The sequence below is a fragment of the Entelurus aequoreus genome, linkage group LG24 (genome assembly GCF_033978785.1).
Source record: "Entelurus aequoreus isolate RoL-2023_Sb linkage group LG24, RoL_Eaeq_v1.1, whole genome shotgun sequence".
NCBI lineage: Eukaryota > Metazoa > Chordata > Actinopteri > Syngnathiformes > Syngnathidae > Entelurus > Entelurus aequoreus.
Genome location: NC_084754.1, coordinates 11,463,445 through 11,490,530, shown reverse-complemented (window position 1 = coordinate 11,490,530; position 27,086 = coordinate 11,463,445). Strand labels below are relative to the sequence as shown.

Here is a 27,086-nt window from a genome sequence, read left to right as displayed (position 1 = left end):
ATATATACTGTATATATACACATATATACTGTATATATACACATATATACATATATACATATATATATATATATATATATATATATATATATATATATATATATATATATATATATATATATATATATATACAAACCCCGTTTCCATATGAGTTGGGAAATTGTGTTAGATGTAAATATAAACGGAATACAATGATTTGCAAATCATTTTTAACCCATATTCAGTTGAATATGCTACAAAGACAACATATTTGATGTTCAAACTGATAAACCTTTTTTTTTTTGTGCAAATAATCATTAACTTTAGAATTTGATACCAGCAACACGTGACAAGGAAGTTGGGAAAGGTGGCAATAAATACTGATAAAGTTGAGGAATGCTCATCAAACACTTATTTGGAACATCCCACAGGTGAACAGGCAAATTGGGAACAGGTGGGTGCCATGATTGGGTATAAAAGTAGATTCCATGAAATGCTCAGTCATTCACAAACAAGGATGGGGCGAGGGTCACCACTTTGTCAACAAATGCTTGAGCAAATTGTTGAACATTTTAAGAAAAACCTTTCTCAACCAGCTATTGCAAGGAATTTAGGGATTTCACCATCTACGGTCCGTAATATCATCAAAGGGTTCAGAGAATCTGGAGAAATCACTGCACGTAAGCAGCTAAGCCCATGACCTTTGATCCCTCAGGCTATACTGCATCAACAAGCGACATCAGTGTGTAAAGGATATCACCACATGGGCTCAGGAACACAGACATCCACTGTCAGTAACTACAGTTGATCACTACATCTGTAAGTGCAAGTTAAAACTCTCCTATGCAAGGCGAAAACCGTTTATCAACAACACCCAGAAACGCCGTCGGCTTCGCTGGGCCTGAGCTCATCTAAGAAGGACTGATACAAAGTGCAAAAGTGTTCTGTAGTCTGACGAGTCCACATTTCAAATTGTTTTTGGAGACTGTGGACGTCGTGTCCTCCGGACTAAAGAAGAAAAGAACCATCCGGATTGTTATAGGCGCAAAGTTGAAAAGCCAGCATCTGTGATGGTATGGGGGTGTATTAGTGCCCAAGACATGGGTAACTTACACATCTGTGAAGGCGCCAATAATGCTGAAAGGTACATACAGGTTTTGGAGCAACATATGTTGCCATCCAAGCAACGTTACCATGGACGCCCCTGTTTATTTCAGCAAGACAATGCCAAGCCACGTGTTACATCAACGTGGCTTCATAGTAAAACAGTGCGGGTACTAGACTGGCCTGCCTGTAGTCCAGACCTGTCTCCCATTGAAAATGTGTGGCGCATTATGAAGCCTAAAATACCACAACGGAGACCCCCGGACTGTTGAACAACTTAAGCTGTACATCAAGCAAGAATGGGAAATAATTCCACCTGAGAAGCTTAAAAAACGTGTCTCCTCAGTTCCCAAACGTTTACTGAGTGTTGTTAAAAGGAAAGGCCATGTAACACAGTGGTGAACATGCCCTTTCCCAACTACTTTGGCACGTGTTGCAGCCGTGAAAATCTAAGTTAATTATTATTTGCAAAAAAAAAATAAAGTTAATGAGTTTGAACATCAAATATCTTGTCTTTGTAGTGCATTCAATTGAATATGGGTTGAAAAGGATTTGCAAATCATTGTATTCCGTTTATATTTACATCTAACACAATTTCCCAAATCATATGGAAACGGGGTTTGTATATATACTTATGTATGTATATACATACTTATGTATATATATATATATATATATATATATATATATATATATATATATATATATATATATATATATATATATATATATATATATATATATATATATATATATATATATACCTATGTATATATGTATATATATATAGGTAGTGCCAAACTTTAAATACATCCAATCATTTAATAAAGTTAAATACAAATAATGCAAATATCTCAACACTTCTCTTTTGTTAAGTAAATCTGTACATCCGATATTGGCATTAAGATTAATCATCTTATTTAACCATGTGTCTGGAAATGACAGGCTAAAATAAAAAAAATAAAACAATACAAAATAATTAAAGTTGGTCCATCACCCCCTCGTTATATTTGTTTTATATTCAATACTGTATAGCGCTTTAGTGTTCAAAGTATACAAGCAATTACTAAAATATGGACTGTTGTCAAGGTTGGAACACATTTTTCATGTTTCTGTTGTTTATTATGTATGAATTTGCTTTAATAAACTCACTTTTATATTTACGAACCCCGTTTAAGAATTTAATACGTTCATAAATCAAAGTTCCACTGTAATGGGAGAGAGAAAAAGCACTAAGGGACTGGATTAAACCCCAGTAGAAAATGTCTTGCGTCTGTCTCTGGGAGTGTGTGTGTGTGTGTGTGTGTGTGTGTGTGTGTGTGTGTGTGTGTGTGTGTGTGTGTGTGTGTGTGTGTGTGTGTGTGTGTGTGTGTGTGTGTGTGTGTGTGAGAGAGAGTGTGCGTGTGTGTCTGTTAAAGAGTGCTTGCGTCCATTTTGTGTTGAGCTGTTTAAAAAAGTGTAATGTTTAACATTTGCATAAAACAAACTGTCCAGTTTCATGTTGGGTGCATATTATTGTAAGGCACACCGATTAAAGATAAAAAAAACTTATGTTTGCGATTAATTATGAGTTAACAATGGACATACTGTGATTAATCGCGATACAATTCAATTAATCTGAAGAATTTGAATTGAAAGAGGGCTGCATTTATCGTTTATTTTAGTAATCGATTGATTAATCGAGTAATCTGATACAACACACTAGGGTTGTACGATATACCGGTATTAGTACAGTACCGTGATACTAATGAATCATATTCGGTACTATACCGCCTCTGAAAAGTACCGGTCCCCCACCCCCATCCCGTGCCCCCTGTCGTCATCACGTCGTGTCATTGCTGGTTTACGAGCAGACGAGCATGTTCGGCAGCGCACAATCACGGAGTACTTACAAGCAGACACAGTGTGTAGACAGAAAAGGGAGAACGGACACATTTTGGCTTAAAAACTACCGATAAAGGTGAAGTTATAACACTAAATCGCCCTCAGGAAGAGGTGCTTTGAGACATGGCTAGCTAGCTAGCGGCTAAAGTCCAGCCCCAGTCGGCAGTGTTTTAGCTACTTCTAAATCACTAATCCTGGTCTCCATGGCGACTAATAAAGTAAGTTTCTTACAAGTATCATCCCTGCAGGACGAGGAATAGCTAAACATGCTTCACTACACACCGTAGCTCACCGGCGTCAAAATGTAAACAAACGGCATTGGTGGATCTACACTTAACATCCACTGTAATGATACCAAGTACAATAGCGTATCTAGTCGATACTACTATTATTACGTCGATATTCTTTGGCATCACAACATCTTTAGTTTAAAAAAAATGTATATTATGTTTATAAACTCAGGAAATATGTCCCTGGACACATGAGGACTTTGGATATGACCAATGTATGATCCTGTAACTACTCGGTATCGGATTGACACCCAAATTTGTGGTATCATCCAAAACTAATGTAAAGTATCCAAACAACAGAAGAATAAGTGATTATTACATTTTAACAGAAGTGTAGATAGAACATGTTAAAAGAGAAAGTAAGCATATATTAACAGTAAATGAACAAGTAGATTAATAATTAATTTACTACCACTTGTCCTTAATAATGTTGACAAAATAATAGAATGATAAATGACACAGTATGTTACTGCATAAGTTAGCAGCTAAATTAGGAGCCTTTGTTTGCTTACTTACTAATAAAAGACAAGTTGTCTTGTATGTTCACTATTTTATTTAAGGACAAACTTGCAATAAGAAACATATGTTTAATGTACCCTAAGATTTTGTGTTAAAATAAAGCCAATAATGCCATTTTTTGTGGTCCCCTTTATTTAGAAAAGTATCAAAATAATTTTGGTACCGGTACCAACATATTGGTATGGGGACAACACTACAACAGCTTTTTTAAATACAACGACTTGATTTGTCCTTGACAACTGAGCTTAGTGCTCCTTCACTGCTCATGGTATGAAAAACATTTCTTGCCTTCAAGATGGCCTATTTGTGGAACAATTTGACGGAAGACTCCATCAAACTCCAGACAGCACAAGGATATCAATAATCTCTCCAGCTTTAAATGTTGTCATCTGTCCTCAGCACATGTCTGCACACCTAACTTGAACTGAACAGGGGTCATGGGAAATGTGCTCTGGAGCACTTGTGGCAACTGGCAGGGATTAGCCTGCATTTTGCCTTCTAACCTTTGACAGCGGACGACCTCTACTGAGAATGTGGATGCGTTTCATGCATTCGCATCCCTCTTTGCATTTTCTTTTTTGTCCGATACCCTCCTCGACATGTGGGAGACGTCACTTTTACAAAGTAACGAGGGAAAAACCAAGAACAGAACGTCACTCAATTCAGATAAGCAGGGAAAACAAATTGAACCCACCTTATCTGTGTACACAAAGAACAGGATGACTAATATCACTTCTGCCAGGAGAATTATCAGCAGGACGATGAAAAACTGTCAGAAAAGAGAAAGAAAGAATCTTTTTAGAAAATTGTTTCCATGGGATAGCAAGCCAAGAAAGGAGAGAGAGAGAGAGAAACTTACAGACAGACATTTCATCATTTGTATTCCAGGGACATGAGGAATATGCAATGCTGGTGATTACAGCGAGTATGCAGATTACATACGAAATTAACGCGACATACATGCTGAATTTATAGTGGAATTACCATTAACGGTTTGTTCCAGCAAGAGACAAAACCAGAGGAGTGAAGTCACCGAGGAAGGAGATGGGAGTGAAAGTGTGAGGGGAAATTAGACCAATTGAAGCACCACAGGGCTCATGAAGATGTGAGCGCAAGGAAAGCGGGTTTTAATACGTCCTAAGATTAATTTCCAACACGGCTTTGGAGCTCAGCTACTATTTTTCTCTCTCGATCCCCCCCCCCCCGAGCTCGATATTTACCAAGCAACGGAACAGAACATGCAAACCTAAGTTCCAGAAAACGGCAATAATAACAATTTCTTTTGGGGGCTGTTAGTTGTGTTGAGACACCAAATAAATAGCGCTTTCTGATGAGATATTTTAATTAGTGCAGTGGTAACTCAGATTAAGAATGTTTTGAGATGATATTGGATACAATTTCTGCTAATTATGTTTTAAGTTGCAAACAAAACTTTGAGGAACACGCAATCTCCGCTATTAGTTGGAATAGCAAATGTCACATCTGGTCTTAACTTGCTAATAGGGTTGTACGGTATACCGGTATTGGTATAGTACCACGATACTAAAGAATCATATTCGGTACTATACCGCCTTTGAAAAGTACCGGTCCGCCACTGCCCCGTGCCCCCGTCGTCGTCACGTCGTGTTATTGCTGGTTTATGAGCAGATGAGCATGTTCGGCAGCGCACAATCACGGACTACTTACAAACAGACACAGTGTGTGGACAGAAAAGGGAGAATGGATGCATTTTGGCTTAAAAACTAACGATAAAGGTGAAGTTATAGCACTGAAACACCCTCAGGAAGAGGTGCTTTAAGACATGGCTAGCTAGCTAGCGGCTAAAGTCCAGCCCGAGTCGGCAGTGTTTTAGCTACTTCTAAATCACTAATCCTGGTCTCCATGGCGACTAATAAAGTAAGTTTCTTACAAGTATCATCCCTGCAGGACGAGGAATAGCTAAACATGCTTCAATACACACCGTAGCTCACTGACATCACAATGTAACACTGGTGGATCTACACATAACATCCACTGTAATGATAGCAAGTACAGTAGCGTATCTAGTCAATACTACTATGATTACGTCAATATTTTTTGGCATCACAACATCTTCTTTTCGTTTTTTTTAAAATGTATATTATGTTTATTAAGTCAGGAAATATGTCCCTAGACACATGAGTACTTTGAATATGACCAATGTATGATCCTGTAACGACTTGGTATTGGATTGATACCCAAATTTGTGGTATCATCCAAAACTAATGTAAAGTATCCAAACAACAGAAGAATGAATGATTATTACATTTTAACAGAAGTGTTGATAGAATATGATAAAAGAGAAAGTAAGCAGATATTAACAGTGAATGAACAAGTGGATTAATAATTCATTTTATACCACTTGTCCTTAATAATGTTGACAAAATAATAGAATAGAAAATGACACAATATGTTACTGCATACGTCAGCAGCTAAATTAGGAGCCTTTGTTTGCTTACTTACTACTCAAAGACAAGTTGTCTTGAATGTTCACTATTTTATTCAAGGACAAACTTGCAATAATAAACATATAATTAATGTACCGTAAGATTTATTTTTTGTTAAAATGAAGCCAATAATGTAATTTTTTGGGGTCCCCTTTATTTAGAAAAGTACAGAAAAGTACCAAAAAGTATCGAAATAATTTTGGTACTGGTACCGGTACCAAATTATTGGTATCGGGACAACACGACTTGCTAGTATCATCATATGGTTAAGGTATAAGTTTATATCGAACATGTATATGTAGTCATTTACACACAATTCACATATTCATATTTTTCTTTAAAACCTGTCCGAAAAGGTGTAGAAAGAAGCAAAGGTTATTTAAACCTACCACTTTTCCAAATCATTGCAATTACTGCCACGGGTGGCCAATTCCTGTTCTCATTTTTAACACAAGTTATATAAATGAAATACAACAGTTTTCTTATTAAATAGTTAGGTCAGTTATGGTTCCCATAACGAGATGAATAAAACCCATTTTCAATAAGGGCCGAGACGCTTATCCAAATTCTTCTTCCTTGCACATAGTAAACATTTAAAGATTGAACAGCCTCTTAAACTGGTTCATATTCAAACATTGTTTGACTTCTTTGCTAAATTAATTTCATAATTTAATTCCTGATTACTGATATGCTAAAGCAGGGATCCTCAAACTGTGGTTCATGTATCGAGTGGTATGCCAAATAACCACTTGATTAAAGTATTTTTATTTTCCTATATTCAAACACAGTGTTACTGTTCAAACTGTGTGTAATGTTACAGTGGCCAGAAATATATAAATACACCTGTTAAATAAAACCTCTGCCTTGTTTTTAATGGATGCGTATGTCTACTATGCTACTGTATTTTAATGTTGGTACTTGGAGTCTTTTCTGAAGTGGTACTTGGTAAAAAAAAAAAAAAAATAGTTTGAGAAGCACTGTGCTAAAGTTTTAAAGTGTTGTACTGCATACACATTTTAGAGGATATTTTCTTCTAGGGTTTTAAGTATCCTCTTTTGTGGAGAAGAATCATTGCATACTAAGTGAGAGATGATCATCACTTTATTTTGCCTCAATGGGAAAAAAGAAAGTGAGTGTGAAGGGCAGTGCTGAGAAGAAGTGGATTATATTCATTGAATTAAAGAAGGAAATCATCAAAATCATGACAAAGTGTGTACTCAACTTGGTAAAGCGCATCACTGCTAGTCTGCACCATGTTGAAATAATATCAAGACTGCAGACATGTATCCATGAAAATATGGAATATTTCAATTCCCCTTGTGGATCAACAAAGTGTGTCTAAGTCTAAGTCTAAAAGCTGCTGATGGTGTGTTTGACGGCGAAGCAACTTGAAAGAGATACTTTAGATATCCACTCTCCAAGATAAATGCTGTGTATTATTATTGCATTACTTTATAAAACCACTGTAGTTGGTTATACTAAATTCTATTGTATTTTTACAATACAGTATATTTATTGTCTAAAAGTTTGTTTCTCTTTTTGAAAGGCATGTTACTTGTTCAAATGTTGCTGTTTAGGGTGGGGGCCAAGCACCAAATACATTGATTTCAATTCATTTCCGTGGGCGATGATGATTTGAGTGGACTTGTTTTGAGTTCAGAGCTCCATCACAGAACCAATTAAGCTTGTAAATTGATGTACTACTGTGGTTTAGCATACATCTAGCAGAAGGGTTTTCTTAGAATTGTTGATGCTTAAAAAAACACAGAGAGGAACTTCAGTTCGGTAAAATCATGTCCTTGTGAGCTGGACAGATATACCTGAGTACCGTCCTGATTGGTAATATGTCAAGTAGACTCTGATCTATTGGATCTAGTTATAAACTCATTTTAAGGCCGGATCGGGCCCTTGAACAGGTTGAGTCAGTGTAAAATTGAGCTGCATTTTTATCTTAAATAAACTGTTTTTCTGAATGCACTGCAAAAAGTCAGTGTTCAAAAACAAGGAAAAAAACCACAAAAATTAGGGGTATTTTATTTGAACTAAGCAAAATTATCTGCCAATAGAACAAGAACATTTGGCTTGTCAAGACTTTCCAAAACAAGTAAAATTAGCTAACCTCAATGAACCCCAAAATACCTTAAAATAAGTATATTCTCACTAATAAAAAGTGCACTTTTCTTGATAGAAAAAAAAGAGACCTTTTTAAGATTAAAGATTAAAGTACCAATGATTGTCACACACACACTAGATGTGGTGAAATTTGTCCTCTGCATTTGATCTCAGGGCGGACACTCTTGCTCAATATGTTGAAAAATATCCTTAAATTAAGTAAATGCTAGTGCCATCATCTTGACATAATGATATGCGCTCAGCATTACATTTCTTGAAACCAGAAAACTTATACAAAAAACAAATGTATCGTTCTTAATGGAAAGGCAACAAGGCAACTGCTTGTCACTCTCGGGGTCTCCTAGCCGCTCAGGCAAATCATATGGTCTAAAAATGCATTTTTCCATCGATAACATGACATCATCGCACCAAGTGCATGCTCTTTCAGTCAATTAGTGCGCATATATACAGTCCGGCCCCTGTCCAAAATGTTTTAATTGTAATTTTTAAGAATTCATCTGAATGTGCATGAACTATTTCTGTTCAAAATTGTTAAAAATGTCACAAGTTAAAATATTAACTGTCAGTTTACTGTACTGTGCCAACTGTTCTACTTTATGAGTATGTATTTTCTATTGTTTCATTGAAAATAAAACAGCAAAGTGCATTTGGCGGTCATCCGTTTTAATTATGAGACAAAATTGTGTCAAAGTCATGATTATTTTTTTTCATGCTTGAAATAAGAAATGATTACTTTAAAAAAGTAGTTTTATACTTGTGAGTGTTGACACAGCTTTGCAACAGTTGATATTCTAGTTTCAAGCATGTTTTACTCAATATACAAGTTTGGGGTCACATTGAAATGTCCTTATTTTTGAAGGAAAAGCACTGTACTTTTCAATGAAGATAACTTTAAACTAGTCTTAACTTTAAAGAAATACACTCTATACATTGCTAATGTGGTAAATGACTATTCTAGCTGCAAATGTCTGGTTTTTGGTGCAATATCTACATAGGTGTATAGAGGCCCATTTCCAGCAACTATCACTCCAGTGTTCTAAATGTACAATGTGTTTGCTCATTGGCTCAGAAGGCTAATTGATGATTAGAAAACCCTTGTGCAATCATGTTCACACATCTGAAAACAGTTTAGCTCGTTACAGAAGCTACAAAACTGACCTTCCTTTGAGCAGATTGAGTTTCTGGAGCATCACATTTGTGGGGTCAATTAAACGCTCAAAATGGCCAGAAAAAGAGAACTTTCATCTGAAACTCGACAGTCTATTCTTGTTCTTGGAAATGAAGGCTATTCCACAAAATTGTTTGGGTGACCCCAAACTTTTGAACAGTAGCGTAGGTCGTCAAATCTCAGCTACAAGCTGAGTTGAGTTTGAGTTTATTTCGAACATGCAAGCATACAACATGATACATCAAAATTTCCAGTTTCTCTTTTCAACATGTTCGAAAAGGAGTAGGAAGAAGCAGAGCTTATTTAATCCTACCCCTTTTCTTTACATAACAGTTGCTAAAACTTTTTGTTCACTTCCTGTTCTTAATTTATTCACAATAAACTCCATAAGTAATCACAATAAAAATAAATAAATAAATAATAGTAAGAATTTAATAATAATAATTGGTGAAGTAAGTCATATTTCATATGATGAGATAAGTAAGATTACTTTAAGAATGATTGAATGAATGGATGAAATAAATTGAGAATGGTTGTCATGGTTCTTCTTCTTTGTACTTCGTAAACACTTTAAGTTTGAAGAGTTTCTTGAAGTGGATCATATTAGTACATTGTTTGATTGCTTTGCTTAATCCATTCCATAATTTAATTCCACATACTGATATACTGAAGGTCTTAAGTGTTGTACGTGCGTACAAATGTTTTAAATTACATTTTTCTCTAAGATTATATTTCTCCTCTTTTGTTGAGAAGAATTGTTGTATATTCTTGGGTAGCAGGTTATAGTTTGCTTTGTGCATAATTTTAGCTGTTTGCAAATTCACTATGTCGTGGAATTTCAGTATCTTTGATTCAATAAATAAAGGGTTAGTATGTTCTCTATATCCAACATGATGTATTATTCTAACTGATCTTTTTTGTAACACCGTTAATGAATGAAGTGTACTTTTGTAATTATTTCCCCATATTTCTACACAGTAGCTCAGATATGGTAACACTAGTGAGCAGTAGAGAATATGAAGGGATTTTTGGTCTAGAACATGTTTTGCTTTATTCATTATTGACGTGTTTCTTGCAACTTTATGTTGTATATTTTTTACGTGACATTTCCAGTTCAATTTATCATCAATCATTATACCTAGAAATTTGGTTTCGTTTACTCTTTCAATTTCTATTCCGTCTATTTGTATTTGTGTTTGACTTTCTCTTCTACTATTACCAAATAGCATTATTTTAGTTTTACTAAGATTCAACGATAGTCTGTTTTTGTCAAACCATCTTTTTAATTTGTTAATTTCTTCTGTTATTATTTGTATTATCTCCTGTGTGTTCTCTCCTGAACAAAACGCTGTTGTATCATCCGCAAATAATACTAACTTTAAATCTTTTGTAACTTTACAAATGTCATTTATATAGAGATTGAATAATTTAGGTCCTAGTATTGATCCCTGAGGTACACCACAGGATATATTTAGCGTTGTAGACGTGTGTTCGCCTAGCTTCACGTATTGTTTCCTGTTCGTTAGATAACTTCTAATCCAGTTTAAGACTAACCCTCTGATGCCATATCGTTCTAGTTTTTTTATTAAAATATTGTGATTAATTGTGTCAAATGCTTTAGTTAGATCCATAAAAACTGCTGCCGCACATTTTTTACTATCTATTGCATTGGTAATTTCTTCTGTAATTTCAATTAAAGCCATTGAAGTTGAAACATTAGCTCTGTATCCATATTGGTTCTCTTCGAGTATTCTATTTTTATTTATGAAACTTTCTAATCTGTTATTGAACAGTTTTTCAATGATTTTAGAAAATTGTGGAAGTAGAGAAACAGGTCTATAATTTGTAAATTGATGTTTGTCTCCAGTCTTATAAATTGGTGCAACTTTAGCTATTTTCATTTTGTTTGGAAATGTACCTGTTTGAAATGATAGGTTATCAATATACATTAATGGTCCTGAGATCTCTTCAATAACCTTTTTTATCGTTTCCATATCAATTCCGTTACAATCAGTTGAAGTCTTAGATTTAAATTTTTTCACGATTGTAACTATTTCCTCCTGTGTCACTTTACTGAGGAACATGGAGTTGGGATTTCGCTCTATGGTATCATTATAGTCCTCAATTGGAACTGGGTCTGGAATCCTTTCTTCCAATTTTGGTCCAATATTTACAAAATAATTATTGAAGCTTTCAACTACTTCCTTTATGTTGTCATTTTTTTTATTTTCATCTAAAAAGTATTGAGGGTAGTCCCTCTTAGTTCCATTTTTAATAATGCTATTGAGGATGCCCCATGTTGCTCTCATATTATTTTTGTTCCTGTCCAATAATTCACTGTAATATTCTTTTCTACATGATCGTAGTATTTCTGTTAACTTGTTTTTATACTTTTTGTACTTAATTTCTGCCTCTATAGTTTTTTGTGCTATAAATGTTCTATATAGTGTATTCTTCTTCTTAAAAGCATTTTTTAATCCTTTTGTCATCCATGGTTGATTATTCTTTCTCTGCTTGTTACTGAGTTGTATCCATGGACAATGTTTGTCATAAAGTATTATGAACTTGTTTAAGAAATGTTCATATGCTTCATCAACCTCTTTTTCATTATACACATTGTCCCAATCTTGCTTTTGTAGTTCAATTTTGAAGGCAGTCATCCTCTTCTCTGTGCATAGTCTTCGAAATGTCCTTTTGTCTTCCATGTTCTTCTTGTAGTTTCCATCATATATTGTAAAAACTGGCAGATGATCACTAACGTCGGTTATAAGTAGACCACTTGTAGTGTTATTATCAAAATCATTGGTAAAAATATTATCAATAAGCGTGGCACATTGTCCTGTGATTCTGCTTGGCTTTGTGATTTTAGGATATAGACTGATGCTGTACATTGTATCAATGAAGTCATCAATAGACTTTTGCTTGTTGGGGTTCAATAAGTCAATATTAAAGTCACCACATAAGAACATTATTCTTTGATCATTGTCCATGTAAGTTGCCTTGATCCATTCTTCAAATGTTTCTATACTTGATTTAGGTGATCTATATATACAACTGATGAATATGTTTTTGCTTTTTTCCTGACATATTTCAATGGTTATACATTCTAAGATATTATCTATGGCAAATGACATGTTTTTTTTTACCACTTTGTAGTTCAGGTTCTTCATCACGTACACAGCTACTCCTCCTCCATTTTTGTTGGTTCTGTTGATGTAGTTTAGTTCATATCCCTCCAGATCAAAACCTATTCCTTTTTTATCATCAATCCATGTTTCTGTAACAGCAATCACTTTGAATGGTTCGTTGATGTGTTCCAAAAAGTTCTTAATGTTGTTGTAATTTGCATACAAGCTTCTACTATTAAAATGAATAATTGACAATTTGTTATCACATTCAATGTTGCTATTATATTGATCATCTGTATAATAAAAACAACTATTACTGATTTGGGAGAAAAAATTTGTATCTGGATCTATATCATTTTCCAAATCCTGGTTTTTGTGATCTTTGTTGCAGAAATTTTTTAGTTCCATATTTTCTTGTTCAACAAACTTTGATGTTGTTTCAATAATCTCTATAAGTGTAGGTGGATGCAATCCTGAATCTAGGTCCTCTTGTTTAGTCGTCCCTTGGAACATAGTAGTGCCGATGCTGAATTTAGGTGCTTGTTTTCTTTCAGACTCCATTATCATCGTTGTTGTGGTAGCTGTGTAAACTTTAAAAATTGTCCAGGTCCTTGATGTCATGGACAACAATTACTCTTGCTTCTGGACCTCCATTCAGCTTGATGTAGATTTTACAGTTGGTGCTCCAAGTTCCCTGGATTTTTCCCTGCCTTCTCAAGTCGCGTGCTTTCTTGGCGATTCCAGCATTGCGTTTTGTGAGATGCTCATTCATGTACAAACTTGTTCCCTTCAGCTTCTTTCCCTGTCTCAGCAATGCCATTTTAGATTTTCTGTTTACGAGTTTCACAAGCACGACTGGAGTGGCGTTGTTGTTTCTTCCGTTCAGTGGGATGCATGTTTCGATGGTATTAATGTCAATTTCAATTTCTTTTGATTGCAGGAAGTTGACCACTTGCTGTTCTGCTGAGACCATATCCATTTCATCTGGTTCACCTTCATTATTCACAGCTTTCGCATAGGATCTTGGTTTAATTCGGTGCCCTGTCACAATGATATCATTCATTCGTTTATCCTGATCCATTTCATCTATGATGTTCCTCAGCATGTTGTTGTCTTCTTGAAGGATCTTCATTTGTTTGCTCATTTCAGTGGCTTCTTTATTTCTGGAGTTGTTCTCTTTTTTCATTTCTTTCATTTCTTCTTTCATTTCTTTCATATCCTCTTTCCATCCATCCATCAATTCTTCCAATTTTTCTAACATTTCTTCTTTAAATTCCTGGAGTATTTTTTGTAGTATCCCTTCTTGAATCCCATCATGTCCTGTGCCCAGCTTCAAATCAGTATTTCCAGTCAATCCTTTAACTTTTGGCATCGCGGCAGTCACTGACGTCAGCGCCTCTTATGTCTTAAGGGCAGTTACTTCTTTAGCGACTTGCGGCACTTTTAACTTGTTTTTTCAACAATTTCGTACCTTGCGCCGTTCAGAGATCAATTTGAGGTGTCAGCCTGTCAACTTATATCACTCTGCGACGTCGGGATCACTTTAAAACAGCTGTAAACTCGCCGTAACTTTTGGTTGCTAGCTGTAATATCTTACTGAGATAATTTAGGACCAAAACCATTAAAACAAGTAAAACACTAACATAAAATCTGCTTAGTGAGAAGAATTATTTTATCAGACAGAAAATAAGCAAATATCACCCTTATTTGAGATATTTAATCTTACTTAGATTTCAGTTTTTGCAGTGTGTGTCCACACTGCAAAAAGTCAGTGTTCAAAAACAAGAAAAAATATATATTTATTTGAACTAAGCAAAATTATCTGCCAATAGAACAAGAAAATTCGGCTTGTCAAGACTTTCCAAAACAAGTAAAATTAGCTAACCTCAATGAACCCAAAAATAACTTAAAATAAGTACATTCTCACTAATAACAAGTGCACTTTTCTTAATAGAAAAAAAAAGAAAGACCTCTTTGCTCAGTATGTTGAAAAATATTCTTAAAGTAAATGCTAGTGCCATTGTCTTGACATAATGATATGCACTCGGCATCATGATTTTTTTTTCATGCTTGAAGTAAGAAATTATTACTTTAAAAAAGTAGTTTTATACTTGTGAGTATTAATGACACAGCTTTGCATCAGTTGATATTCTAGTTTCAAGCATGTTTTACTCAATATAGGTCATAAAATCTCAGCAACAAGCTGTAATATCTTACTGAGATAATCTAGGACCAAAACCCTTAAAACAAGTAAAACACTCTAACATAAAATCTGCTTAGTGAGAAGAATGATCTTATCAGACAGACAATAAACAAATATCACCCTTATTTGAGATATTTAATCTTACTTAGATTTCAGTATTTTGCAGTGTGCAGTGGATGTCGCAATAGCAATTCTGTTAGGCAAGCAAATAGTTTATACCGGGGCGAGCAAGCATACCAAGCAAGATGTACACGGTAGCGGATGTAAAACACAAATGACAAATGAGGTAGTTGCTACATATGAGTTTTTGTTTATGCTTTATGTTTTTTGTTCAATCCTAGATGGGCCTGGACTTAAAGTTTAATTGCTTTTTAGATAGACTGAGATAAAGTCCAAGTTCATTGTGTTCGTCATGGTGTTTTTGAAACTGCACCATTTTTTTCCCCTCAGAATTTTCAACTAACTTGAAATGTTCTGTCAAGAGGATTATATGTGATATGTCCTTTTTTTTTTAGAATGTGATAGTTCTATTTTTTTTTGGTCCTGTCCAGCTTCTCAGGCAAATCATATAGTTGATGTAGATGCCCATATCGGCTATACACATTTACTTTACAAAAGACAAGTGTGGGATACTTCTCTTGTTGCCTTATTTGCAGAGGTGGGACCAAGTCATTGCTTTGCAAGTCACAAGTAAGTCTCAAGTCTTTGCCCTCAAGTCTCGAGTCAAGTCCCGAGTCAAGACAGGCAAGTCCCGAGTCAAGTCCAAAGTCAAGACTGGAAAGTCTCAAGTCAAGTCACAAGTCCTGCATTTTGAGTTTCGAGTCCTTTCAAGTCCTTTTGACCACAGACTAATATTTTTACACAGATTGTGTATGCTTTTAAACCGCTGTATTTATTTATTAAAACAAGTGCATTTGAAATAGCAGGAAAGAAAATAGTACTGACATTGCAATTCATAATAGCACTATTAACCAGTCATTTTAATAGTTTAAACAATTTTAAACATTTAACTCATTCCTTTACAGAATAAACACATTTGCAAAAACAAGTGCAACTGTACTTATTTGTACAAAAGTGTTAACATTGTATTTCCATGGCATATTGCATTGTAACTACTTCCACAGCAGTTTCTATTCTGTTCTTACCTTATCTCATTGATCTCATCTCATCTCATACTTTATGTGTGTTGATGTGTGCGTACACATGAAAAACATAACAAATACATGAACATAACAATGAACAGAGTTGTACTTTTTAGATGTCAGGGCCCTATGCAATATGTACACATATTCTTAATATGGTATATATTTTAACTGACCTTTATTTGACTATGTTTGTCTTTTTGTAGGTGGCTAAAATACGCGGTGCTGCTGACCGCCGTCTAACGTTATGTTACTGTGTGTGATACATTGACTAACGTAACGTTATGTATAGGTACCTCATGCAACCCTGCTTAAAAAATCACTTGACAAAAAGTATGAATAAGGTAGCAAACTGCAGTGGACGCAACATATTGCCGTGTTTGAAATGACGTTATAACCATAAACATCTTATATGTAGATGCAATATTGGTTGCTGTGACGCGAGCAATTTGCATCTTGAAGTGGTGATGAGGAGCCGGCGAGCAGCCTAAACTGACAGTTGACAGGTAGAAAACAAAGATGCCGGGCTGGTGTTCAGCGTTTTCCTGCTCAAATGAGCGGACTGTTGAAAATAGGAATCGGGGGATTACTTTTCACAAGTAAGATTTAACATTAATGTACTATTGGTTGTATTTTATGAAAATAACATTACCACAGAGTTGAGAAGGAGCAAAGATCTTCAATATTTGTATGTGAAAATCACAAATAAATCTTCTGGGGGAGGATGACGCCCCTACAGGGGTTTGGTTTACAAACTTTCTGCCCCACCTAAAACAAAATTCACCAGCCGCCATTGATTATAATGCATTCTCATTTTAGGCAAAATATAAGACAATACTTTCTTAACAGTATAATTGTAACCAGGAATAAGTCTTCAAGTAACAATATTCAAATACTAACATTGTTGGGTAAAACAGAATTTGGTTTTATTCTGAATCCAGTGAAAGAGATTGGTGGTTTTAGCTGATATAAAGACTTTCAGGTGTTTATATATGTTTAAGTATTTGGCAGACGCTTTTATCCAAAGCGACATACATAAAAAATACATACATAACAATCACTGTAAACATGATCATTTAAGGGAAGAATGTAATACAAAATATCAATACAAAGTGTCAAGACAGAATAAACTCTCTGCTGCTGCAGCAACAGAGATACAGTCTATAAGATATATAGATATCTAATGTATTCATACATTGTTTATGTAGCATGTATATATAACGTAATCATATTGTTTCTTCAATTTAAAAATAGCTGACCGTTTTTTCCCCCCTTCTCTGGGATTATATTCCCAGTTTTAATCTTGGACGTCTGGTCACTTATAGCGTATAAGAATATTCTATTACTGTTAAGCAAACTATGAATAATAAAACATGTGTCCGTTATCATAGCTACACGTATGACAAAAAAGCGCGTGAAAATGAGTGGTATTCAGTGAGGTAAAATGAATTAAATGCGTTGACAGTTCATTACTCCTGCCAAATGAATTGCACTGAGTGGAGCGGATCACCACTCCAAGATGGCGGCCCCGCGTCTCGTCTGCGCCAGTAGGCAGTAGCGCTCGATGCTGTGTACCCTTATAAGATGTCTATGGTTATAACGTTAGCAGTGAGTTTACAGCCTCACTGATTTAACTACACAGCAAATAAAAGTCATGTTACTTAGCCAATAAACGTTATCTTACATTCAAAACTTACCCTTCTTTGTGCAACTTCAAATGTCGAACGAAGTTGGAAGTTGTTGCGTCTCCGTCTGTAATATTCCAACTGCGTGATTTGCATACGGCAATTCGTTGACCAAGTCGTAGTTTTTATATCCGAACGAAACCAACTTTGGTATAAATCTTTCTCACTGGCGCGTTGTTTGACAACTCTTGTTCATTGGTTGTCCTGCAATTTGATTGGATGAATGCTGTGTGATGAAAACAATGTAGATCTAATTTGATTGGCTGTTGTACTGAGAGCACACACGCTGACAGGCAGCACACACGCTGATAGATAGACAGACACGTACAAAATGAAAGCTACGGAGCGCTCCCAAATAACTTTTTAAGCTTTAGGTTTTGGGGAAAGTAGCAAGTCATGTCAAGTCAAAAGGCTCAAGTCCAAGTGAAGTCACAAGTCATTGATGTTAAAGTCTAAGTCGAGTTGCAAGTCTCTTTACATTTTGTCAAGTCGAGTCTAAAGTCATCAAATTCATGACTCGAGTCTGACTCGAGTCCAAGTCATGTGACTCGAGTCCACACCTCTGCTTATTTGTATTTGACTTTATTAAATGGATTTATATTATCATTTGGTGCCGGAGCAGGAGGGGATAGAAAGAGGAAAAAAGGAAGACAGAGGGGGAAATTGTGGGGACAAGAGGGGGATAAGACAGAGACAAAAACAGCAACAGCAAACTACAACAATAATAACAACAACAACAGCAATAGAGCAACATCAGCAAATATGATATGTACAAATATGATGGTAAAAGTGATAGCAAAGAAGCAGTTAGTGAAATAAATAATACAGAAATTACAATAAACATTACACTACAATTGGAGCAATACAAATACCAATAGAAATAGCGCTATTGATAATGAATAATACCAATAATTTAGCTCTATTATCAACAATACAGTTGTTCAAATGCAACAATACATATACGTAATAACTAGAGATACAAAAGAAAGCAGAAAAATGGAGGGGAAGGAAGAGAAGCCAGCTATATTAACCTTGTAGATTGTTATAGTAACAATAGGTTAAGCTTTGTCAGTGTGCTTGTTCTATTTTGGGCAGAAGTAAAACAAAAAAAACAACAATCTGAAGTTGTTATATGTATAAATGACCGGAATAGATGGTTCTCAATGTGGCCCCTGAGCTAAAATAAGTTTCACACCCCTGCTCTAAGGTCTTTCGGTTTTGAACCGGGTTACGAACACCCCACTGAGTGCTGAGACGGACAAAAGGAATAAAGAACAATGCAACACGCACACTAACGCACACGCACTTTGCCTTTGTTGTTGCTCGACAGGCAAGAGAAGCTGAGTCAAAAAGTCGGATTTGGTCCAACTTTTGACGGATGCAATGACTTTTTCAAAAGAACTGAGCATAAAGCTCCGCCTCCATTTTTCATTTTTCCACACTGTTCCGCTGGATGAACCTGTACAATTGTTAGGCAAACAGAATAGCAGGACAGACACGTCATGAATAATGAATTATACTCTCTGAATGAAAAAAAAAGAAAAGAAAAAAAGCTATTGTTACTAGTTTGGTTGACAGCTTCTTCACTGGACTGTGACCACACCACAAAGACGTTACACAGACACAATGCTGCTACCATTCCCAGACATGAAGAGTGCGACGTTCACCTGCTTCTGTTAGCCCGTGAAGAGTTGCAAAAACGGAGGACTGTTGCTCGTTTACCTGCTGCTAGAAGGAATGTGAAGTGAAGTGAATTATATTTATATAGCGCTTTTCTCTAGTGACTCAAAGCGCTTTTACATAGTGAAACCCAATATCTAAATGACATTTAAACCAGTGTGGGTGGCACTGGGAGCAGGTGGGTAAAGTGTCTTGTCCAAGGACACAACGGCAGTGACTAGGATGGCGGAAGCGGGGATCGAACCTGGAACCCTCAAGTTGCTGGCACGGCCACTCTACCAACCGAGCTATACCGCCACCATGTGACGGTTTGAACACACCTGCCTTGACTAATTAGGCCAGGGGTGTCCAAAGTGCGGCACGGGGGCCATTTGCGGCCCGCAGGTCATTTTCTTAACGGCCCAATGGCACATTCTAAAAATACGATTAAAAAAAAACAAACATAAAAAGTGGTATAAAAGAGCAAACAGATGAAATGTAACAAGAAAATGTTACAATGTTTACTCTAATAACACAAAGCTGCCATGCAGGCTGTACGAAAGCCTATTGTGTGCCTTTAACCAGTTTTGTAATGTTCCTATGCATTTAGGTTGATAGGTCAATCTGTGACGTCATTTCCCCTTTAAAGCACGTCTTTGTCAGAATAGCCGGTTTCAATCAGTGGTGGCAGCCAGCCTTGTGTGCGTTGACGACTAAATACCACACACACACACACACACACACACACACACACACACACACACACACACACACACACACACACACACACACACACACACACACACACACACACACACACACACACAAAACCACACACATTCACATCTACCTTTCAGCAATAAAGATGATTAAAGGATTCTCTGGCCGGAATCTGTCCATCGTGTCCCAACTCTAAAAGAACTACTATCCCTTCCTTACATTGGTCCTTCGAGCCGGATAGAGTTCCACCATCAGACACTATGGAGTCATCACCTGCTGATCACCAGCCCTCTGTCAGGCCAAAGAGAGACATTCGACTACCACAGCATTTGGCCCTTTACGATGTCACCCTCCTTCCCTCTCAACTGCCTGCTGCCCAAATCTCCTCACTACCAGTAGGACAACACGGTGAAGCAAGGCCAACCAGAGCTAGGAGTGCATCAGGGTACCAGTCATCTGCTTCATCACGTCGATCCTCTCGGCGATCGCATGGGCTTCAACTGCTCCAAAATATTCCGGATGTTCAAACAGCTGCCCTAGAGGAGCGAATTAAAGGTTTGGAGCTTGCTGACCTACAGCAAGAAATAGAGGAGGAAAGGAAAGCTGACTTGGAGGCGAAGAGATTGGATGCACAAGCTAAAGAAGGACAAAGACTACAAGAGGATGCTCACCTTGCCAAGGAGAATATGGCAAGGGAAATGGAACGGCGCAGACGCTTAAAGAAACTGGAGAAAGACTTACACATTGCCCGTATTGTCAAGTCTTTCCTGTCAGAGTCTGAAGATGATGCAATGTCAACAACGTCAGCTCCGCCCGCTGCTGACATGCTTCAGCTCCCATCAATAACTCCAATGAAATTCGCTGCCGCTATCCCGATTACACAGCCATTGACAACAATTCCCATTCCTGTCCAAGGTGCAAAAACTTGTGTCCCGACTTTAGTAGGCCCCACTACAGCTCCTGTCTCTGTCACAGCTCCTGCATCTGTGTCTTTCACAAGTCAACATATGCCAGTCTTTCCCACATCTAGTTATGCATCAACAATGACACATGCAGCCGCAGTGCCACAAACCATGCAAACTTTTGTGCCACAACCACCAGTTCCAGCTGGTGCACCTCCTCCTGCTGGGCAGTATGTTCAATACACATTACCATCTGCTACTCCTACCCCGGCAGCACCACCCTGGTCCTACCCGGGCATCGAGACGCTGATCGCTACATCCTATGGCATTCCCAAACCAGTACTTCCAAGGTTTGAGAGTGGCCGGGAAAGTGATTTCGCCCTACTCAAGATGGCGTTAGAGAACTTGATGAATAGTCATCCTCACCTGAGCGAGCAATATAAATATCAAGTTCTACTGAATCAGCTCAAACTCCCTAACGCTCTGCAGTTAGCCAAGTCATTCATGTATGACCCAAACCCGTACACGGCTGCGCTAGGGGCTCTACAAGACAAATATGGCCAGCCTAGACAACTAGTACAGAGTGAACTAGGAGCTATCCTGAACTCACCAGCCATCAGAGTGGGGGATGCAGAAGCTTTCGACACCTTTGCTCTCTCAGTTCAGACCTTAGTTGGTATGCTGCGGACTTTAGAGGGACCCCTTGGATGCGAGCTCAAATGTGGTTCTCACGTTGACCGCCTCATAAGTAAAATGCCTCCTGCTCACCGAGACGGGTTTATGGAATACTGTCTTTGTCGAGGCATTCTACAGCCAGGTACCAACCAAACTTACACCCTGCCCGACCTGGCATCCTGGCTTCAAGTTAAAGCTCAAGGTAAGCGCCTCGCCAGCCGAGTCACTCACCTCTACAACCCGGGGCCTCCTCCTGCCAAGAGGGATTATAATAGTCCATGGCCCAAACAAAGGACAGCATCAATTCTCTTATGTTCTGGTGAAACTGGTAGCAGCCAGAGCACCAATCTGACAAAGTCAAAACCCTTTAAACCTAGTCCTTATTGTCCATTTTGCAACAGTAAGGAACATTACCTCAACTCATGCCTGGACTTCAAAAAACGGAATACCAGTGAGATCAATAAGTGGATCCAAGAAGGTAACAGATGTTGGAAGTGCGGTCGTGGTCACAAAGCTGCAGCATGTACGCTTAAACGCCCTTGTAACTTATGCAAAGAGACGCACCTCACAGTACTGCATGACACGATCCAAGAGTCATCTCAACAAGTCCTGATGATGAGTAACCAAAAACCCACAGTCTACCTGGAACAGCCTCAAAGCCCTCAAAGAGTTTTGCTGAAAGTTGTTAAAGTGCTCCTACAAAATGGAGACCGCACTCTAGAGACATTTGCTGTGCTCGATGATGGTTCTGAGAGAACACTCATCCTCCCCTATGCAGTAGAGCAACTACAACTTGCTAAGCATCCTGAAACCCTTCACCTGAGAACTGTTCAACAAGAAGTGAAAGTGCTCAATGGTTCGTCAGTCAGCCTTCACGTCTCCCCCATCTTCAAGCCAAGCAAGAAGTATTGGATTAAAAATGCCTTCACAGCTGAGAATCTGAGCCTATCTCAGCACACATATCCAGTAGCGGCCCTCCAAAAACGCTACGAGCACCTCAAAGACCTTCCTTTGCTGCCTATCCATCGAGCGCAACCGCTACTCCTCATAGGTTCTGATATGTCCCAGCTTCTTGCTCCTACAGAGCCGGTGCGAGCAGGCCCATCTGGCGGCCCCATAGCAGTCTGTACCAACCTAGGCTGGTCCCTACAAGGTCCGTCTGTGATTTATGCATCTTCCCATCAGCCTTCCTGTCTGCACGTTACCACTGAATCCCCATATACCGAACTTTTCAAGAATGTGGAACGTCTCTGGCAGATCGATACTCTCCCTTACGTCAGCGAGAAGATTGCATCTCGTTCCAAGCAAGACCAACAAGGTCTCTCTCTTTTACAGACTGACTCTAAGCGTGTACCTGTTGATGGTATCCAGCGCTACGCGACACCCCTGTTACGTCGCCAGCCAAGCACTATGCTATGTGCACCTTCAGATGCTGTAATGCCAAACTTGCGCAGCATTGAACGCAGGTTGGCCAAAGACCCTCACCTTGCAACCTCTTATCGTAGAGAGATGGACAAACTTATCAAAACAGGATACGTTGCTGAGATTCCTTCAGAGGAGGCAGCAAAGAGTACTGAGTCGTGGTACGTACCACATCATATGGTGCACCACAATGGGAAAGACAGAGTGGTCTTCAACTGTTCTTTCTCCTACAATGGCCAGTCTTGGAATGATCATCTCCTCCCTGGACCAACGTTGGGCCCTACTATGATTGGAGTCCTCTTGCGGTTCCGATGTCATGCAATAGCCATAAGCGGGGATATCAAGTCAATGTTTCACCAGATCCGCTTACTTGACCATGATAAACCACTCCTTCGATTCCTGTGGCGGAACATGGAAAGGGAATCTAGAGCGCAGATCCTTGAATGGCAGGTCCTACCTTTCGGAACAACCTGCAGCCCCTGTTGTGCAGTGTACGCCTTACAGCAGCACGTCAGGGACTATGAGCCACCAGACTCTCTGCTCATGCAAGTGGTTGAGCACTCCTTCTATGTGGATAATTGCCTCCACAGTCTGAGTAAGGTTGAAGAAGCCAAAGCTCTCATTGACACTCTGCGTGAACTTCTTAGCAAGGGAGGTTTCGAGATCCGACAGTGGGCTAGCAACATGCCAGAAGTTGTGGCCCATCTACCACCTGATGCACGATCAGCAACTAGTGAGCTGTGGTTATCCAAAGCAAGTGATAACCTCCACGAACCCACTCTTGGACTATGCTGGGATTGTTTGAATGACACTCTGAGTTTCAAGCGTCACACAACAGAATCATCAGCTGCCACTCTTCGAAATGTCTACAGTGTCCTGGCCGGGCTTTATGACCCCCTAGGATTCATTGTACCATTTACCACTCGGTGTAAGGTGCTCATCCAAGATATGTGGAAGTCCAACCTTGGCTGGGACGACCAGATCCAGCCTGCAGATCTCCTTGACAAGTGGTCAACCTGGGAAATGATCCAAGAGCACCGCTGGAATAAGGGCCCGCACTTCCTTTACCTGCCAGAAAATGAGTGGCCCAATTTGCCTACATCCGACCTGGAACCGGATGCCACAGAGCTGAGGAAATCCGCCTTCGTTGGAACTATTTCCTGTGCTTCATCCACTCAGCTTACTGATTTCAGTAAGTTCTCCACATGGAAACAGCTTCTACAAGAGACAGCTAGCTCCCTTCATGGGGCGGCTGTTGCTGGTGCTTCATCCCCACCTTCCGCCGTGGATTTTCTGCAAGAACGTAACAAGTGGAGGAACGATGGCAAGACCCTTTTGGCTGGTCAAGTTGTCTTGATAGTGGATCCTCAACTCCCCCGAGGATCGTGGCCTGTAGGACGGATCACTCAGACACATCCAGGAGCAGATGGACGGGTCTGGACTGCCAGAATACAAGTGAAGAATCGCACCTACCTTCGCCCAGTCGCCCGACTGATCATGCTTCCACCTCTTGATGACGAGGACACTACCTCATAGACTTTCTTCTAGTTTCAACTGCCATACGGACAGTTGGGGGCAGCTGTGTACGAAAGCCTATTGTGTGCCTTTAACCAGTTTTGTAATGTTCCTATGCATTTAGGTTGATAGGTCAATCTGTGACGTCATTTCCCCTTTAAAGCACGTCTTTGTCAGAATAGCCGGTTTCAATCAGTGGTGGCAGCCAGCCTTGTGTGCGTTGACGACTAAATACCACACACACACACACACACACACACACACACAAAACCACACACATTCACATCTACCTTTCAGCAATAAAGATGATTAAAGGATTCTCTGGCCGGAATCTGTCCATCGTGTCCCAACTCTAAAAGAACTACTATCCCTTCCTTACAAGGCTGTTTCTTTGTTAAAAAAAAAAAAAGATGAATCAAAATCAATGTTATTATGAATGATTTACTTATTCAAGGCTCCATTTACATCACATTGAATATTCCACTTTGAGATAGTTTTTTGGGAAAAGGTTGCATATTTTGTGTTTGCCATTTAAAAAACTTTTTTTTTTTTTTTTTTTTTAAAGAAGGGCCTAAAACAAACAAACAAAAAACATAAACAACAATACAAATTATAATTGACGGATAGATCTGAACTTGATCTTGAGGCAATTGTGTTAAAAGTTAAAAAAAATGTATGATTTATTTTTTTTAAACTTTACTGACCAGGACCAGGACATCCCCAATCATTTTATTGGGATTTTTTTTTTTGAGTGTCATTGCTCAAAAAAATAATAATTAATTAAAATCAATGTTGTTATGAGTTATTGACCTTTTTAAGGCTCCAATTATTATATCATCCAAAATATTCCACTTAATATTTTTATTGGGTGAAAATATTGCATATTTTGTGTTTTTTCCATAAGAAAACAGGATTTCTTAAATCTTTAACAACTTTATATTGACAGATAGACCTAATGTTGATCTAGAAATTTAAACCTTGAATAATAATATTGAATAATGACACATTTTTTATATTTTTTTGACCAAAACCCTTTGATCAAGCTTAAGTGGAGGCCTCAATGTATATTTTTTCAAACAAGTATTGGTTTTTAAAATAAAAAATATCAAAATGGCCCCCCGTTGCTTTGATTTTTCAGTGTGCGGCCCTCAGTGGAAAAAGTTTAAACACCCCTGAATTAGGCCTATTGTGGACCCAACCATGGTTCTCAAAAGCTGGGTGTTACGGAAGGACACTGGACATTTAAAAGTTGTTATCCAAGCCTGAAGACACTGTATACAAAAATGACTGATCTACAAATGCAAAAGTACTATGTGAATACTTTTAGATGTGTGACGGTTATTTATGGTGTATTTTACAAAATAACGGCATTCTTAATTCCCCCTGTCAAATTGGTCCCAGCTAGTGGGAGGGGCTATGGTAAATGGGTTATAATTGCGCTGCAAAAACTGAAATCTAAGTAAGATTAAATATCTCAAATAAGGGTGATATTTGCTTATTTTCTGTCTGATAAGATAATTCTTCTCACTAAGCAGATTTTATGTTAGAGTGTTTTACTCTTTTTAAGGGTTTTGGTCCGAAATTATCTCAGTAAGATATTACAGCTTGTAGCTGAGATTTTATGACCTATATTGAGTAAAACATGCTTGAAACTAGAATATCAACTGATGCAAAGCTGTGTCATCAACACTCACAAGTATAAAACTACTTTTTTAAAGTAATAATTTCTTACTTCAAGCATGAAAAAAAAAACATGATGCCGAGCGCATATCATTATGTCAAGATAATGGCACTAGCATTTACTTATTTAAGAATATTTTTCAATATATTTAACAAAAAGGTCTAAAAAATGTTTTCTACCAAGAAAAGTGCACTTGTTATTAGTGAGAATATACTTATTTTAAGGTATTTTTGGGTTCATTGAGGTTAGCTAATTTTACTTGTTTTGGAAAGTCTTGACAAGCCAAATTTTCTTGTTCTATTGGCAGATAATTTTGCTTAGTTCAAGTAAAATACCCCTCATTTTTGTATTTTTTTTTCTTGTTTTCGAACACTGACTTTTTGCAGTGTGTATAGCGCTTTTCTACCTTCAAGGTACTCAAAGCGCTTTGACACTATTTCCACATTCACCCATTCACACACACATTCACACACTGATGGCGGGAGCTGCCATGCAAGGCCCTAACCACGACCCATCAGGAGCAAGGATGAAGTGTCTTGCTCAAGGACACAACGGACGTGACAAGGTTGGTAGAAGGTCCCCTATGGGCTATTTGCCAGAGGAGGTTCTCTGTCCTGAGCAGGAGCTTAGGGGCCGTACTTATCAAGCTTCTTAGAATTACTTCTAAGAAGTCTGCTAAGAGTTGACTTAAGAGTAAATAAATTCTTCGCTGAAAGCTGCACTTAAAAGTTAGTTATCAAGCGTATAACTCACACTTTCAGCGAAGTGTAGGACTGAATCTTAAGTGTCACACTCAGAACTGAATTACGACA

The 27,086-nt window shown here is 37.9% G+C and overlaps 1 protein-coding gene across 3 annotated transcripts in view; it reads right to left on the bottom strand.

Moving 5' to 3' along the window:
• The window catches only part of tspan9a (tetraspanin 9a), a 580,412-nt gene that overhangs the window by 38,232 nt on the left and 515,094 nt on the right, over positions 1–27,086 (bottom strand). For all 3 annotated transcript variants that reach the window (XM_062035906.1, XM_062035907.1, XM_062035905.1), the window contains one exon: positions 4,471–4,545. In XM_062035906.1, the coding sequence (XP_061891890.1) occupies positions 4,471–4,545 (75 nt within the window). The remainder of the gene's footprint in view (positions 1–4,470; positions 4,546–27,086) is intronic.